This window comes from Rattus rattus, chromosome 2 (genome assembly GCF_011064425.1).
Source record: "Rattus rattus isolate New Zealand chromosome 2, Rrattus_CSIRO_v1, whole genome shotgun sequence".
NCBI classification, from domain to species: domain Eukaryota; kingdom Metazoa; phylum Chordata; class Mammalia; order Rodentia; family Muridae; genus Rattus; species Rattus rattus.
Window position 1 is genome coordinate 157,315,128 of NC_046155.1, and position 19,215 is coordinate 157,334,342.

Here is a 19,215-nt window from a genome sequence, read left to right on the forward strand (position 1 = left end):
TTGATAATTATTATTAAGGAATCCTCATATTATAATATGTGATGTTCATCATTTTGTTTTATATTTCTGCCTATTTTGTATGATAATCTATTCTCACTTTCTATTGTTTATAATTAATATTCAATTTTATTACAACTGATATTTACAACACATATTCACTTTTTTCATTTATCTACTATGAATGGATTGTGTTGTTAATTGTGAAGTGAGTCTCTGTTGAGCATAAAAGAATTGAGCGCTGTCTATTCACTCATTTAAGCATTGAGTATTCAGGATTAAATAATCCTAGCCGTGTTAATTAAAGTTGTGATGATGCTATTTAGCCTTGGGTCCTTTGAACTCAAGACACAGCCCACAGGAAATTATTCAGGGGAAACCTAGAAATAATAGAAAAAAGTAGTCTACAGTTATAGGACAGTTTGAAATAGCAGAACAAAGTAACACTAGAGATAATCATCACAAAAACGAAACCAAGATTATTCTTCATGGGTCCCACCAAACAACTTTGGATCTAGTTTCAAAATCATTTTCCTGGACTTCAAGAAGACGGAAGAACTCCCTTAGAGAACAAGTTCCAAAAAAATTCTCCAGACAATCAAATGTTTTATGGCTTATCCTTAACCCTGGATATGGAATCATGAAATCCCTAATGGAAGAGTGACTGAGAAAGATTCCATAGAAATCATTAACTCAACTGTCAAAGATAATGAGCTGTCTACAGGAAATAGGACCAGATCAAACCTAAGGATAACATTAAGAGATTAGCAAAAGGACCAGTAAATATCTTCCAAAATCTAGAAGAAAAGTAAGAAATCTTGCTCAGAAACACCTTACATAATAGTCAAAACACCAAACCTAAGGAAAAAGGTCAAGTAACAAACCTATCAGAATCACTTTTCAGGACAGGGTGACATAGGCCAAGGGCTTTTTAGTGTAATGCCCCTACAAATCCAGGACTAAACATTTAAGCAACTTGCCATATTGCCTTGAAGGAATATCCATTTCCTTCACTATTTTAAATTCAACAGTTAGATTAACAAACTAATTGGTGCCTACAGGAAAATTCCTTCTCAGTGGTACCTAATTCCATGAAAGGCTGGAAAACAACTTTCAAGCAAATGGTCAGAAAAGCAAAGATTTTAAAAATATGCCATCAAAACAATAAGGAAGAGAGCTTAGTCATGAAAAATGGTTAGATGTCAAAATGTGAATTCCTTACTAAAGTAACACAGAGGGATCATCATCGGAGAAAAGAATAAAAAGACATAGACAGCCTAAGAGAAGTTTAATAGATATTTATAGGAATGGTTGACCATATAATTGGTCAAAAAACGGGCCTCATACAGGTACAGAAAGATAGAAATAAGATGATAAACGGCCTAAAGCTGGTCTTCTCAATATGGGAAGAGATGTGAACAAACTGGAATTAAATGAAATTAAAACTTTTAACAAGAAAATGAAGGCTTACCCAAACAGGAGGTGAAAAATGATCAGAAAGAAACAATATGTCACCAGCTTGAAATGTAAATAATTTTAATGAATTAATAAATGTAGAATTTTTAGCCAGACTAAGGAGAGGCTAGTTTTAATAAAAATAATTTCAAAAAAATCATCCATAAAATATTTTTATCTTCTTTTACAATTTCTAGACTCCTTAAAATTAAAAAAACCCCCAACTCCATCTCTCCCAACCAAAAAGAGCCCAGGTCCAGACGGGTTTAGTGCTCATCAGACCTCATAGAAGACCTTGTATTTCCAAACTTTTTCTTGTTCTTTGAAAAACAAAGGAAAAGAAACAAGAAACACATACTGCAAAAATATGCCCATCCAAACCACAATCAACATGAAAAATATATGTGTAAATGGTTTATAAAAAAAAGTTCAACTGAAAAAGGCAAAAAAGATCATTTCATTAGATGGAGTGAAAAAGAATCTACAAAAAATACAATAAACATAGTTCATCCACTACCTCATGAAACTTCAATTAAAACAGGACTTTGCCCACCTCTCCTCCTACTTATTCAATATTTTAACAGCCAGACCCCAAAAAAGGAGGCTTGAAGGATAGAGACATCCCATTTGCAGATTTATATTTACCCAAGTTCCACCAGAGTTCCAATGTCTTCCAAAGTCTCTGTAAAATTAACTCACATTTCAGTAGTTCTGCAGTGAAGAGGAAAGGGGGACCAATGTTCATGACTCTATATGGTCATGGAAAGTAATCAAACAGAAATAGCAAATATGGATGAATATAAGACTTAATTGTCCTCATCATAAACTCCTCCTTTTCATAAATGTCAATACCCAAATGGACACATGGTAGCAAAGATAGATCTTTTAAAACAAATCATGCTTCATGATGAAAAAGGTTTTTCAAAGATAACTAATATGTTTTTATTACCTGAAGTGCACAGAGGAGATAAAATGTGCTTTATTCTACATGTTCACTAGTATAAATATATGTGTGTGTGTAAATATATATATATACATATATATATTTCTGTATTTATAAACACAAAATAACATATTAATGGGATCCATAGCTAGATACAGAACTCATTACATTCCAAGTGCTCCTAGTAAACATAGTATGAAGCCACTGTGTTGCTTTTGCTGCTAATATTTTCTCGAATGACATAAGTTTTGTAATGTAGGAGTTTTTTCAACTGGCAGCAAATGAACCTTCACACATTTGGAGGCTTCTAAATTTCATTCTTTTCCAGAAGATGTGTGCAACTTATAGAATCATCATTTCTCTTGAGACCTTTTTTTAGTTGAACTGAGATAGAGTAAATTATAACATAGTTATGAATGGCTGATGGGGAAAAGAATAGAAATCAAAATCAAAACTACAAAAAAATTAAACATCACAAAAAGCCTGTGGGAACAAGTAATCATCTAACAGGAAGGAATTGCTTTTTATTTAGCTAGGTCATTTTTACCATGTATGTATAAAATAGGAATATATATCTCACTCAGCAGAGAATTTAACATGATCACCTTTCCCTAATTATTCAGGGAAACCTTAGGTTTTGTTCACCATATTATTCTTCATGGGTCCACAACAACTTTGGCATTGTTTTTCCTGGATTTGCAGACAACTTGGTTCTTACTCCATTCTCCCAGTACCCCAAATCTATTACTTTTCTAAACCTGGCTGGGTGACCAACATAATTGCTGGTTGCGAGCCTCTTTCTCCTCATCTTTAACTGAGTGACCACACAAGACAGTAATAGGCAAACAGCAATAAGCAGAAAGGAAGACGTTCCCTATTCAAAAGTGTAGACCAAGGTCCTTGGTAAGCTTTGATTTCCTTCATCATCAAACCATCCTTGCTTTCAGTCCTAGAACACTGGTCATGTTCATCACCCACTTTGAAACATAAAGCAATACAGCAACAGCAAGAAGGAAGGCCCCAGTGCTTTCCAAGGGCTTAGTTCTAGCATATTTTCTTCACTCTAAGATGTCTTATTTCAAAAATGTTAGCTTTCAATTAATATATTTCAAGTATATAATAATTAAGGATAATGCCAACACAGACCAGAGTTCATAGTAGATACATTATTTTTATTTCAGAAACTGGAATTTTCCATACATTTGTCATTATTCTAAAATATAGTACATTTCTCCTGAATGACATCGTTTTGAAGACAACTGCAAATATCACAGGCTCAAATTTCACAGAGTTGTGAAGGGGTTACATTCCAAAACCCAGAAAAATAAAATCCATCTTCCATGATGAACCAAACTTGTTAGTTTATCTCAGGAGCAAACACGTATTGTGAGTTGCTTTTCATTGTTCAGCACACTTGTCAGTCATCTCTTGGTCTTGAAGGGAATAGATGGGAATTCCAGTTCAACTTGCTCTTCCACTGCTTAGTCTCTGGGTGGAGAATTTATGGTACAGACTAGCAGCAAGAGGAATGGCATTTTCTGTAGCTACAGCAGCCAGAGCCGTATCCACAGCCATACCTGGAGCCATATCCACAGCCGTACCTGGAGCCATATCCACAGCCATAGCCAGAGCCATATCCACAGCCATAGCCAGAGCCATATCCACAGCCATAGCCAGAGCCATATCCACAGCCATAGCCTAAGCCATATCCACAGCCATAGCCAGAGCCGTATCCACAGCCATAGCCAGAGCCATATCCACAGCCATAGCCAGAGCCATATCCACAGCCATAGCCAGAGCCATATCCACAGCCATAGCCAGAGCCGTATCCACAGCCATATCTTGAGCCGTATCCACAGCCTCCACAGGAGCTTCCGTAGTAGTTACAGCACATGGTTACAGGAGGTGAGGTTTCAGCTGAGAAGCAGAAGAATGTCTCAGAAGTGTGAATGTCAACCAGTCTCCCTGGACTTTTATACCCTACAGAGATTGATGGCTCATGCCTCACATGGGCTCTGTTCTCTCATTTTACAACCATGGTTCTAAAATGGATTCATTCTCCAAAAATTTAGTTAGGAATTCGCAATTTACTTACTACTACTCTAGGAACTTTTAAAAAGCATTAAAGAAAATAATAGTAATATATATTCTGAAAGATGAAGCTTAACTTACCTTCTATAAATTCATTTCATGACCATGACACAACATAACACATCATCAAATATGTATGACCAACAAGAATGTGTTTGTTGTTATGTTTTTCAAGGTCCTTGAAAAATACCATTACCAGCTGTAGCAGAAGAATCATGGTAATGAGAATCTCGTTTTTACCACTAAAATCGGTCCAAATTACTGTTCATAGATTTTTTTTTTACAAAGACTTGAGTTTTAAAGCTATATCTACAGCTAGAATTCAATTCTTTCTGAAGTACGACTTGGTAACTCCATTATCCCCTGCATGAACTCTTTCTATTAAATTGTTCATTCATCAATTCTAAAATGAGACTTAATCTTATCATTCACTGACAAATGTTTCCAATGATTCCCTCGTAAAGGATTAAAAATGTCTTGGCTCAATTTTTTTATTGTTGTGCTTCATTTAAGTCAAATTCTTAAACATGAGTCAATGTAGGCAATTGTTCAAAGTCTACTCCTGCTAATGCAGTATATAAATAAATATAATTACTTTTCTCTACAATATAATTAGCCAAGAGTGAATGCTTCCATATGGGTGGAGTAGATGGTTAAATGGAAGATTTTAATCAAAGGCTATGTTCTAAGAGGCTAAGTATATAAACACATAGCTCAACATAATAAAAACAATTTACCCATAAAAACCCCATAGACACCACCATTACAAATAGAGAAACTCAAAGCATTCCCACTAAAACAAGGAGCAAGACAATGATTCCACGCCTGTTCAACATAATGCTTGAAACCTTAGCTACATCAATATGACAACTGAAAAAGACTAAGGAGAGACAAAAAAAAGAAAGAAGTCAAAGTGTCCTTATTTGTAGGTAATCTGATTTTATACATGAGACTCTACAAAGGCCTCACCAGGAATTTTCCACAGCTGACAAGTTCTTTCAATAAAGTAACAGGACACACAATTAAGAAACAGGTCAGTAGCCTTTCTATATAAAAATGACAAAAATACCAAGAAAGAAATTACACAACATTTAGAAAAGAAATTGAAGAAGACATAAGAGGATAGAAAAAAAAGCCCCATGCTCATAGATCAGTGGGATTAATATTGAAGTTCTAAGTATAAGAAGTGTTAATAATCAGAATGCTGATTACGGTAAGTAACCAGGAATCATATTTACCAATGTTTCTGGAAGCGTAGGTTTTAAGTGTTTTAATATTAAAAATCTATATGGCCTATTATTCATGTTAACTTTATTTATTTATTTATTTATTTATTTATTCTTACACTCCAGATTTTATTCCTCTCCCAATCTTATCCCCCACCCTACCCCCGACACTTCCACATTCCATACCTCCTCCCTACCCCTCACCCCTGCTCCCCCTGTCTCCACAAGAATGTGGGTATCAAGTGAGGGATGGGGTTGCTAACCTATAGTTAAAGCTCTGACCTATAATTCTTTCTGTCTGAAAGAAATTCAAGGATAGAAATGGAGAAGAACCTGAGGGAAAGGTCCAGCAACAGGCCCAAAGTGGGATCCAGCTCAAGGGGAGGCCCCAAGACCTGACACCATTACTGAGGCTATGGGGCATTCACAAAAAGGGATCTATCATGACTGCCCTGCAAAAGACCCAACAAGCAGCTGAAAGAGTCAGATGCAGATATGTGCACCCAACCAAAGAACAGAACTGACCCCTCTGGTTGAATTAAGGAAAAGCTGGAGGAAGCTGAGGAAGAGGGCAACCCTGTAGGAGGACCAGCAGGCTCAATTAACCTGGACCCCTGAGATCTCTCAGACACTGGATCACCAACCAGGCAGGATACACCAGCTGAGATGAGACCCCCAACACATATATAGCAGAAGACTCCCATGTCTGGGTTCAATCAGAGAAGATGCACCTAACCCTCAAGATACTAGAGGCCCCAGGAAGTCTGGTAGGGTAAGTAGAGTAAGGACATCCATATTAACCTTCTTGATAGGGCAATTCTGTGGAATTTTTCAGGTGCTCCTCTCATTTCTCTGCTCGTAACAAGATTTCAATAGCATATTTAATGCCGCTGTTTCGACACGTTTTGCAAATGTGACATGTGTAGTGGTTGACGTTTCTGGGATCTGTTTTTATCTTTACCTTTAACTTCGTGCTATCTTCATCAACTGTTTTCCATGAAAAGAATTTCTGTTACATGTCTCTTATGACTATTTGCCAAATGTCTCTGCTTTCAGATTCATGCTGGGCTTGCTTTAGTAGGTACCTTTATTTCTTGCATTGCGCAACAGTAAATATTGTGTCTTAGCATTGATTCAACTACAGTAGGTGCAAAAATGATCAGTCTGCTGAGGACCTAATCAGTGAGAGGAAGACATACAGGGAAATCAACCAGCTTAGTACTAAAATTGAAAAAAATCTAAGACCAGAAACCCAAATCGATTATATGTATGTACATTAATATAAAACTTTAAAAATGTTCAAGGGAGAAAGATCTTAAATGGGATACTAAACATATGAATAGTTCAGGGAGATGTTGTAAGATAGTTGCCAAGATTTTATTATGAACCTAAAAATGAGAAAAGAGAGTAGCTCTCATATTCCATGTTGCCATCGCGAGCTTGTCGGGTCTCACCTTCTCCAGGCAGGCTAAAATTCTTTTTCTTCAGCACGATTCTTTATGTTAAATTTCTCATAAGTTTTTCTATAAAGAAATTTACCATTTATAAGAGAATAGTTATAAAATGGACTTCCTTTACAGGGAGAGACTTTACTATTTCAATAACTTCATTGTTGGAATATAATTAAGTCCATTTCCTAAAAATTCTTTGTAAGATTAATCAGACCACCCCCATGTTTGTGTTGTAAACCAGAGCTTCCTGTGGAAACAGTGCCAATCAGTCGTTACTTTAGATGAGGAGAGTGGGTTTAAAAAACAAACAAACAAACAAATGTTCAAATGAAAGTATACAAATTTTCAATTAAAAACTTTAATGCCTTGCAAAACAGAATGGAAATTATAGAACAAAGTACTATGTATCTCAACAATGCCAAAAGGATGGTTTTGAGGAGCTAAAGAGATGGCTCAGCAGCTAAGAGACCTGCTGCTCTTACAGAAAACCTCGATTCAGTTCCCAGCACCCACAATGAGTGGCTCACAACCATCTGTAACCCTAGCTCCAAATTATCACACATCTCTCCTAAACTCTGTGAGCCTTACACACACACATACACTCACACTCATACACACACACTCATACACACACACTCATACACACACACTCATACATACACATACTCATACACACACATACACACTCATACACACACACACTCACACACACACACGCATATGCACACCACATACATTCACACAAAAGCACATACACACACTAAAAACACAGACACACACACACACATTCACACATGCACAACACAAAAGAATTTTAAAGTAGATTTTAACTTATTCTTTTAACCACCAAAATAACTGTGGGAGATCATAGACCTCTCAACTCATTTCATTCAGTCATTACACACCATTTCTCTGGTGTACTCTTTCCTATCCTCCCAAAATAGCATCCAACAGCTGCATTTATTCACAATAGTGTTGCTAGGTACCTATAGTTCAGACATTAATTAATAAGTCCAAACTCATAGTGACATTTTTATTCACCTTTCCCACCATTCATATGATAAACAGTTTCCTAATCCACAATACCTCATTTATTCGCAACTCCTTGATGTTTACCTTACTTGAACTTCTCATGGATACCTTTTAATGCAGTTACTGAACAAGGAAGATCTTCCACTATAGCATAGATGGTGACTGGGTGACAATCAGATGGGGCTGGCTTTACCTGGATGTCTGGGAAAGTGGGTAATAGAAAGACTACATGGAGGGCAGGTAGTACCCGGTCGGGCAATACCAACCAATAGTGCTCCATATATGACAAGGACTTCCTGGAGTAGCTTATCCAGCAGTAGTGAAGACAAATAAGATTGTTCTCAGGCAATAAGTCTAGAGCATAAAAGAAAAAACTAGAAGAATTTTAAATTTGCTGACTCATCTTCCGATTCACCCTTTGATACTTGATCTTTAATTATGAATACAGACTTCAGCTTTCTCAAGAGAAGATGTACACATATATTGAAGGAAGTGTTCCTTTGTCCAGCTTTGGGATTGAGATGATGAAGGGAAGGAGAGATTGTTGGCCGAATGTGTCTGAGATCTAGTGGCGTCTGAGGTTCAGAAAGTTCTAGCTGCTAAGCCTGTCATGGCTGGTCCATCTAAATTTTTTCTCTAGAAAAAGTCTTGCAACAGTGTGTGTGCAAATACAGATGTGTGTGTAAATACAGTTTAAATATGTATGAAAATGCACAGATTCATCTACAACCCGCAGTAAACAAAACCATGTGGTACTAACGAAAGAGTAGAAAGTTCTATATACAACGACCAAAAGAAGCATTCATTAAATAAACCTTACTTCCCACCACGACATTGCTTCTCCAGTCTTCCAGGATACCCCAAATACCACAGCAGGCATCACTGACACAGAGGACATAAATTCTGTCCAAAATAAATGAAATGCATCGACTCAAGAAGTATTATTTTTCCAACTATGACAGACTTATGCACCACATAAAAACCAGGGTAAGAGAAACAGGAAATGTTGATTCACGTTTTGTATGTGATTGACAATCTTCAGTCTTTGATGCCTGTAATGGAAGCATTTATGTGCTCTCAACAAGTTCTCTGAAGTCTCAATAGCTACCTATCCCGTGAGTGAGTGTAGGAATGAGGGAACGGAGCACTTTTATAGAGAAATCTTAGTCTTGAAAGACTTCATTAAGATGTTTATCAAAAGATTTATTTTACTTTTAATCATGTGTATTGTATGTCTGTCTCTGTATAGGTACATGGGCATGCGTACAGTTGCTCACAGAGGCCAAAAGATGGTATGAGATCCCCTAGAACAGGAGTTATAGGATCTTGTAGACTCTGCAAGAGCACCAAGCACTTGAGATTATATATATATATATACCTGGCATGTGATTCACCCACTCAGCTGCTAATGAGAGGAGCTAGTCTCTTCATAGCTATAACATCTGACTTAAGAAAACCCATTATTCTAAGTTCCTAGTTTTACTAGAGAACAATGCGTGGTTCTCATCAGCTTGTCATCCTCTTAGGCCAGTTTCAAATCTACATGGAAAGGGCACAACAATTAGCCAAGCATCTGAGCACATGACTCCTAGGATACATTGTGTATAGCAAAGCCCTGCCGGAGAGACTAGGCGGTGCATTGGGAATGCGGCTATAAAATGGGCTTGACTAATTACTCGCAAAGGTTTACTAGTTGCTAATTGCTTCACAGGTGACTGCATGGGAACTTGAGGGCTCTCACACAGAAGTTCAGCGCTTCATCTTCCTGTGAATCCACCTAGCCAACAAGACAACATTTTATAAGACATATTTCACTCCTAGGGCCATCCCTCAATAAATTTCTCATCAACTCTGTATACAGATTTAGCTCAAAGATAGAAAATCAATATACTTTACAAAGAGCAGATGAATGCTTGTAAGCCATGAATTCTTTCAGTTATTTTATCTGTTTAATCTCAATTGAGAATGTGAGAGAAACGGGTACCAAATACATAGAAGTCAATGCGAGGCAATGTTGAGGAACATATTGCTATTACCAAATACAAGTATGCGGGTTTTTTTTTCCTTTTATTTTTTCTTCTTCTTCATTGGTTATTTTATTTATTTGCATTTCAAATGCCGTTTCCCTTCTTGGTTCGCCTGTATTTTTCTTCTTTAAATTACATAAAATCCTCGTTTCATCAAAATATTGAACACAAGGTGCAGCAGAGACCTTATTACTTCTGATAGTAACCCACCTCACTCTGTAATCACTCTTCTGTAAAACACACACACACACACACACACACACACACACACACACACACACCTTACTCATCCCAATATCCAATATCATACAGATGAAATTTATTTCAAAGTTTTGCTCCCACACCGCTTCAGTAAGGCCTGGCTAAGGGATCCTTTTACTTTCCTTACAGAACGGTCCCTTTGAAAAAACACAACAACGGGAATTATCTCCTTTTTTTTTTCTGGTCACCCAGTGTATTAACTTGGGTGGCTGTTTTCTATTATTTACAAATTTTTATTGTTATTCATTCTTTATCTTCCTAGTTTCTAAACTGGCCAACAGTCCCCATTCAAACCCCTGTAGTAACAAGTCCTCCCCTTCAGAACTCTATAATTGTTCCCTCCCATTCCTCCCCCCTTATTTACATCGCCGGTTTCCCCCCTAACAATCACGTTCACGGGGGTTCCTCCCCATCCTTCCCCCATTAGTCTTCCCCAACAATCGGGTTCCCCTTCCACTGGTGATCTTACTAGGCTATTCATTGCTACCTATGAGGTTGGAGCCCAGGATCAGTCCATGTATAGTCTTTAGGTAGTGGCTTAGTCCCTGGAAGCTCTGGTTGGTTGGCATTGTTGTTCATATGGGGTCTTAAGCCCCTTCAAGCTCCTTCAGTCCTTTCTAAGATTCCTTCAATGGGGGTCCCGTTCTCAGTTCAGTGGTTTAATGATGGCATTCGCCTATGTATTTGCTGTATTCTGTCTGTGTCTCTCAGGAGAGATCTACATCCAGTTCCTGTCAGCCTGCACTTCTTTGCTTCATCCATCTTACCTAGTTTGGTGGCTGTATATGTATGGGCCACATGTGGGACAGGCTCTGAATGGGTGTTCCTTCTGCCTCTGTTCTAAACTTTGCCTCCTTATTCCCTCCCAAGGGTATTCTTGTTCCCCCTTTAAAGAAGTAGTGAAGCAGTCACATTTTGGTCATCCTTCTTGATTTTCATGTGTTCTGTGCATCTAGGATACTTTGACAATCAGACCTCAAAGCTCAGACATGTTCCTAACACATGATATTCCAGCATAGAGTGGGGACAGACACAGAATATACAGATATAGAATTGTGTTATTCCTTCTCTCTCTCTGAGTTTATATAGTTCCCCCCAAATTAACTCTAATAATGTGTCAGCCTCATGATATTAAGAAAGTCCTTTTGTAAATCATCTGATAAGGAAGTCATTCTTGATTGCAGGGTATCATGTATTGCAAACAGCTCTGCCACAACAGGCCATTCACGTCAACCTTACTGTCTCGAGAGTGACAGAGAGCACATCTGTAATGTTAATCTTTTTGTTTAATTTACAATCCAGTAATTAACTCCCTCCAAGTTCCCCCTCCCACTTTTCTTCATCCCATTCCTCCTTCCTCCTTTCTCCAAGAGGATGCTCCCCAACCACCAGGCCTTCCCCTTCCTGGGGCCTCAAGTTTCTCAAGGATTAGGCACATCTTCTCCCACTGAGGTCTAGGATCGGCCTGTGGATGCTATCTGGTTGGTGGTTCAGTGTCTGGGAGTTCCCAGGGCTTCGGGTTAGTTGAGACTGGTGGCCTTTCTATGGGGTCCCCCTCCTCTTCTGCTTCTTCAAATCCTACTAATTCTTTATCACCAGTGATTTAGGTACACAGTTTCATCTATTTCTTGGTATCAATTGTGCCAACACAAAAACAATCCCACTCAAGAGTCTACAGCTCATCAGCATTTCTCACTTTTAAGCTGCTGTTTCTTCCACTCTAGCTGTTGGTGTTTTTCTTTATTCCAACTGTTATTTTGCACCACTGGCTTTGTGTGTGTGTGTGTGTGTGTGTGTGTGTGTGTGTGTGTGTGTGTGTGCATGTGCGTGTACATGTGCGTGTGAGTGTGTGTTTCAACAAGGGCACGAATGCTGTCTAATATGGAAAGAAAGAAATGGATAAAGCTAAAATGCTCAATCTTCCAGAAGACCAAAGTCCAAGTTTTAGAGCCACATCAAGCAGCTCACATCTGCCTGTGACCACAGTTGCAGGGGGTCATCTGTCCTCTATTAGACTTCCCAAGCACATGCATGTACACACATATGCATGAATTAGAATAAATCTTTTCTTAAAAAAATACATCTTTTAGGAAAGTGAATTAGAAAGGCAAGATTCGGCTGATAAAGGACCATTCTCTTCATAGGTGGTTTATTCAAGATATGAAACATGGGCACGGGCCAGCTAAAGTGGTTGTGCAGCTTATATGAGTGACATGAACAGCTTAGAGCCAATTCTGTTGATCTCTAAGCAGGTCATAGGGAAAAAAGGCAAAATATGAAAGTGGGTTTGTTTTAGTCAGTTTTTACTACTATAAGGAAATACCTTGATGGCTATCTCACAAAGGGCCCCATGGCTATATTTCTTTGTTTCTAGAGCTGATCACTCAGTATTGGAATTGGGACTTGTTCGCCCTCTTGGCAGCTGTTAACCCTTTACAGCTCTTTCATCTAAAAGTGAAGTCCCGTGCAACCTCCCCATCCACATCGACATGACAACTGGAGACATCGTTGCTGTGATCATGTTTAGGCAGTCACACTGTTCAGACTCTCCGAGTGTAGCTTCCTTACCATAGCTGGAAGATCCAAACGCAAACCAACTTCCTGGCTGACTGGTTTCTATATCGTCTTCTACATTTTCCCATGATATTCCCTGTGCCTTAGGTGCAGAAGTGTTTTTTGATGTGTAGATTGGAGCTGGGCATCCCATTGTTCCACTGGCTACATTTAAAGGTTCTTTTCAATAGCTGGATTATCATGGTACCATTTTATTTCACATAATGCCAAAACATTGTCAATCGATACAGTTTAAAAATATTTAGTATGGCATCTGGTAGCTAGTGTATATTTTAGACTTCCTTTTAGATCAATCATTTTCAAAACTGTTCCATGGCCATATCTGGCAAGTGACTAGACCTGAAATTGCAGCTTACTCAAGAGGCCTGAAAATCACTAAATGGAAATTATTACTCATGAAATTTTTCCCAATGGGGTTCATTGATCTGGAGATAAACATCCATCATATAGGTCTTTTTTCCACCAGGTATCCACTCTGAATCGCTCTCCCCTCTTCTGTAAGTTTGATTCCGTTCATTTACTTTTAGAAGTAGTTTCTGACCCTGGACTGCCCTTCACCTCCATACTCTGACAGACATAGGCTCCCTGCTGTCACCTCATTCCCACTTGGTAGTCACAAAACACCTGCACACACCTACTGACTATAACATGAAGCTGTAAGTTATCACCTTTTAACCAACTAAAGATTCCGAATTCCTATAGGGTCTGTGTTCTCAATTTGTTCCTCTATGCCACGGAATAAAAGTGTAACATAAGTCTTAACATTTTCTTAAGTGGTTAAGCATAAATACTTGCATGTGCAATGCAGAACCTCTATAGCATGCAAAAGCACATAAGTAGAAAGATTGTAATTTCCTTATTAAGGAGCTTTAGTTGATGCTTAACTCAATGCTGTCTCCAAATGCACGCCATAATATTAATGGTCTTCCTTTTCCTCAATAATGTGAGTATATATGACAAATACTCATTTTCTAACCTACAGAAGATGCATTATTCTCTCTCTCTCTCTCTTTCTCTCTCTCTCCATCTCTCTCCCTCTCCCTCCCTCCCTTTCTCACTCATTCACAAACACAAACATTGACACACACTCACAAGTTTTCACACACAGATCCACACACACTCACAGATTCACACATCATCTCTCACACACACACGCACACACAAGCTTTCTCTAATTTAATGATCTCGGTGTCGTATTCGTATTACTATCCTATTCTCATTTCACAGAATCTGAAATTCTCAAAATGTCTTCACTAAAACCAACACTTTTTTATATTTAGAAGAAATGTTAAGTACCAGTTTGCAAAGCTCTCTTCCTAGATAGAGAAATTATCTTACATATGTTTACAAAGTGGCATCTGTCTTTGTTTCAGAATGCCTTCAATGTCAAGGAGTAAAATGAAATAATATAATCTTTAAAGAGCTATAATTATTAGAATTTCTTTCCACTGCTTTTCATCCTCACATCAGGCTCACATGCTAAGATATGACTTGCAAATGTACCAGATGTAAAAGGCCATGTTCTTTAGAAAAAGTCTAAGTCACTCAGTCTGACAAGTCTGTCATCGGCCTAGGCTCAGAACTGACTCTCATACTGTTCCCAGAAGTTTGTCTTCTTGTGAAATCTGCAAACTCCAGAGAGTCAGACTTCGTATGATAACCAATTCATGGGCTGAGGTAATGATACTGTTATCAATGCCGGTAGATCTAAGTAAGGGTTCTACATGCTCAAGTCATAAAATGACACTGTAGTCAGAACATAGAAAACAGTATACCTTTTACTTCACATTGTCAACCAGAAACCTAGACCCAGCTTAGATTGCTCTATAAAGTGACACCAAGGCCCTATTGCTAAAAACAACACCTACACAACTCATTGAACATGGTTGAGAGAGAGCTTAACTAAGCCTTCACTCCTACATGGCTCACTCTTCCTGGTTCCTTCTAGTTCATGGTACCAGAAGCCTCTCTGCCCATTACCAAAGGAGAAGCATAAACACTAATCTAGCTACAAACACTTCTATCTACAATGGTGTCCTGTTAGTATAAAGTTTCTCAGAGCAATTAACTAATGTCTGATATGACTTAAACCCCATCCCATGAGATGGAACCCAAACCTGAGACTGCTTGGATGACCAAAAAGCATGAGACTAGATTGTCCAGGGACCTAGCGTAAACAGAGTACTAAACTAAAAGAATGTAACAATAAAATGACTCCTAATGGCCTTCTGTCACACTCAGAGATCAGTGGCTTGCTCAGCCATCATCAAAGAAGCTCCTGCCTGCAGCCAAAATGAACAAATACAGAGACCCACAGGGACACAATATACAAAGAATTAAAGGCCTTGAAAGACTCAACTACAAAAAGTGCTATCTCCTTCAAATCCTTACTCCCAAGGCTCAGGGAATCCATACAGAAGAGGAGGCAAAAAGCAGAAGAGCCAGAGGGGAAGGAGAACAAGGTTCTCTACACACATCACGACTGCTGCACACATGAACTCACAGAGACTGAGGCAGCATGCACGGGACCTTCACAGTTCTGTGCCAGATGGAAGCCTAGAGCTAAAGGAGAAGAGGACACAAACAACCGTCCTTTACCAGACACTGTCTCCAACTGATAACCCCCTCCAGATTAACATACAGTTTTCTCCAAGAGAGTCTCACAGAGAAAACAGACTACCCTTAAATATAGGCTGCACAGCCAACAGTAGATAGCCAAGAGAAAATGAATTCAGCCACATCTTTGAGGATCTTTATCTCATAATATCAGGCTTTTTCTTTCTTTTTTTCTCTTTTCTTTTTTATTTTTATTCTATTTTATTTATTTCTCTCTGTCTCTCTGCCTCTGCCTCTCTCTCTCTCTCTCTGCCTCTGTCTCTGTCTCTCTCTCTCTCTCTCTCTCTCTCTCTCTCTCTCTCTCTCTCTCTCTCTCTCTCTCTCTCTCATCCTATAGGTACTTTGTGTATATATATTATGACTTCCAATTTTATGTTTTTATGGGATCCTGAGTATGTGAACAAGTGAATTTCTGTGTTTGTATCTGTTTCTTAGACTTCTTCTTGACCTCTTCCATATCTGTTTGTTGGTTGGTTTGTTTTGGCCAATTTCAACATGTTTGGTTTTGTTTTATCTTATATTATCTTATATATTTTATTATTATCCTTTAAAACCTTTTTCATTCTAATGAGAGACAGGGTGGATCCAGATGGGAGGGGCAATGGTGGGAAGAAACTGGAAGAAGTAGAAGGAGGAGAAACTGTAGTCAGGATATTCCATCCAAGAGAACCCCATTGAGTTGGTGTTTAGCAGCTGGTATTTTATTTCGCACTTCATTTCAGACTTGCCACACTTCAAATGTTCTGTAGCCAGGTCTAGCCATTGATTTTGGTGTCTTTACCTGGTCTTAAAATGTAAGAGACTTCTTTTTCTCCTTAGCATTGTTAGTAAATCATTTTGTCTTTCTTTGCTACTGTCATCCCTTCAGTATTATCTCAAAGAACCCAACTTCAAAGTCCATCCCTGAACGGACTTATTGATATATCCTTGCTCTTTCCCACTGAGCTACATCTGCTGCAGTTGTGTCACCGTGGTTGCCTTGCTTGCTGTCTCGTTGCTGAGACCACATAACTCATTTGTCATACTGTATCCAGAATGCGGCCTACTTGAAAATACTTGCTGTTTAAGTGAATCTATTCACTTGACTGAACTCAGCAAAGATCTCTATCAGATACAGAATATGTAATAATATACTTTTCTTCTAACTTATCCCTTTCCTAGGTTTTACCTGCCTGACACCCAAGTCTAATGCTAATGCCTCAATAAGTCTGAAAATAATCTCTCCTATTTCAGTCCTCTGTTAATCTCCCAGGCTGTGTCTGTTAGCCCTGGGACGTTTGCCAAAACCTCTTATGTAGGTATTGTCCTTCCTCTCTTATCCTCTCCATCCCCATTTCAGACACAGTGACCTTTCCAAAGCTCAGTGCAGAAATGTCCCCGTGGTTTGGTGCTTAGATGAATGGAGGCCTGAGACGTGCGTGGAAAGCACCGAGAGAAGACATTATTGATGTAACACAGGCTCACAAGAATCAAATCAAGGTGCTCTGCAAAACTCAGTCAATGCAAAGTCAACTCAGTTTTCAAGATAAGCCAAGGCAGGAGTATCTTACAAATGAATACACAAAGGTTTGTTAGAAACCAAGACCCATTTTATTGAAAAGAAATCACGTTGCCAGCTGTAGATGTTACAGCCATTAACGTGCTCAGGCAACAGAACCAGATGGCGAGAAAGCAGAGCCAGTGAGACGATACTGCAGATCCCAGGGTCACAAAGATGCCTTCTAAAAATGTGCAGCTGGAGGTGAACGGCTTTGTCAAATTTGTGATTTCTTGGACATAGAGATCTTGGTCTTTAAAGAAGTATTGTCTTCAGAAGTGTCAGTTCAACAGCAACTGGTCCTCTCTTAGGAATGTTCTAACAGCAAGAATAGCATCTCCTGTAGCAAGATGGTCCATAGCCACAGCAGCCAGACCTGTAGCAGGAGCCATATCCACAGCCACAGCCAGAGCCATAGCCAGAGCCATATCCACAGCCATACCTGGAACCATATCCACAGCCATAGCCAGAGCCATATCCACAGCCATAGCCAGAGCCATATCCACAGCCATAGCCAGAGCCGTATCCACAGCCATAGCCAGAGCCATATCCACAGCCATAGCCAGAGCCGTATCCACAGCCATAGCCAGAGCCATATCCACAGCCGTAGCCAGAGCCATATCCACAGCCATAGCCAGAGCCATATCCACAGCCATAGCCACAGGAGTTGCCGTAGTAGTTACAACACATGTTGTCAATAGAGGAGAGTTCACGTGGGTTACAAAAGAATATTTCTCAAGTGTGGATGTCTCTACTACCCTGGGACCTTTATATACTGCCAGTAATTGTCAGAGCATACCATTCATTCCCTGACTTAACTAACAAACATCTAAATGATTACATTCCAGTCACTGCAGACAACCAATAATGGTTTGCTTAAAATGAGAGCATTTACTTTGTACACTCTCATTTCATTTAAAGAGCATCATTTCAATTTCCTCTGTTAGAGAGGTTCCTCAGTCAAATCATGTCCCCAAGCATAAGAATAATTTTTATATTTATCACCCAAAAGTTCGGAGAGAATGTAAGAAAGATTCTCTTCTTCTCTCCCCTGCCCCATCTCCTTTTTTCCTATTTTCTACATTTCCAGCTTCTACCCATCTTTCCCTTTACATTACTCTCTCCACCCAGCATCTCTCCAGAAACCATACATCTGATAATTCGAGTCCAAGGGCATCTATGAGCCTCTTACAACATACAGATGCAGTACGTATGCTATCTGCATGTGACTCTTACACATCCTTCTTTGCTCCGAATGCCAGGCAAACTCAGGCCCTAAGAAGCTCAGCACCCTTCCTCTCATCTCTTGCTCTCTGTGCCAAAATATGTCTTGCTGTTGAGGCACCTTTCAAAACATAACTGGCTTTATCTGGATGGAAAAGCAAAACTTTTAAATCTCACTTAGATAAGAAACTATGTTCTTTTCTTTTCAGGAGATTATACCCGAATTTATAGAGGAGATTCATATGCATTTGTGTTATTTAATAAGATGTTTTCTTCTCATTCACCTTTATATGAGAAGTTAAAAGACTCTGTGTGGAGTTAGGGTGCGGATACCAAGGGGGCCCTTGCAGCTTCTAAGGCTTCACAGCTATAAAATGGGAAAAAATATAATTCACGGCATCTGCTCACAGTGGCCCACACTGATCATCTTTTCTTTTTTCCAGATTTTGATACTTCAGTTTAACCAACAGAGCTGTTTGCTGTGATCTTGAAGTATAACGTTTTCTCACACTCTCCAGCCGTCATTCCATGTTGACCTTTCCAACACACAAGACAGAAGAATAAGTGTCATTTCTTCTATATTAATTTTCCTTGTTGCCGTCACGCCACAACTAAAGAATTTTCTTTTTTCCCAACACTGTATTTGTATTCACTTTACTTCCCAATCACAGCCTCTTCCCTCCTCTCTTCCCAGTCCCATCCTTACAAATCTCTCCCCACATCCAACCCCACCTTGGGACATCTAGTCCCAGAAGGACCAGGCACATCCTCTCCCGTTGAG

General features: G+C 39.0%; 2 protein-coding genes across 2 annotated transcripts; both read right to left on the minus strand.

The window, feature by feature from the left end:
- Positions 1-3,908: 3,908 nt before the first annotated feature.
- Positions 3,909-4,289, minus strand: LOC116893349 (keratin-associated protein 21-1). Its single transcript, XM_032895157.1, has one exon. The coding sequence runs from the start codon at positions 4,287-4,289 to the stop codon at positions 3,909-3,911; it is 381 nt and encodes a 126-aa protein (XP_032751048.1).
- A 13,239-nt stretch (positions 4,290-17,528) lies between these two features.
- LOC116894402 (keratin-associated protein 6-2) lies at positions 17,529-17,900 on the minus strand. Its single transcript, XM_032896109.1, has one exon. The coding sequence runs from the start codon at positions 17,898-17,900 to the stop codon at positions 17,529-17,531; it is 372 nt and encodes a 123-aa protein (XP_032752000.1).
- Positions 17,901-19,215: the final 1,315 nt, after the last annotated feature.

What these genes read in the sequence shown, in the direction of transcription:
- LOC116894402 (XM_032896109.1), bottom strand. Translation starts at nt 17,900, where the DNA reads ATGTGTTGTAACTACTACGGCAACTCCTGTGGCTATGGCTGTGGATAT.
- LOC116893349 (XM_032895157.1), bottom strand. Translation starts at nt 4,289, where the DNA reads ATGTGCTGTAACTACTACGGAAGCTCCTGTGGAGGCTGTGGATACGGC.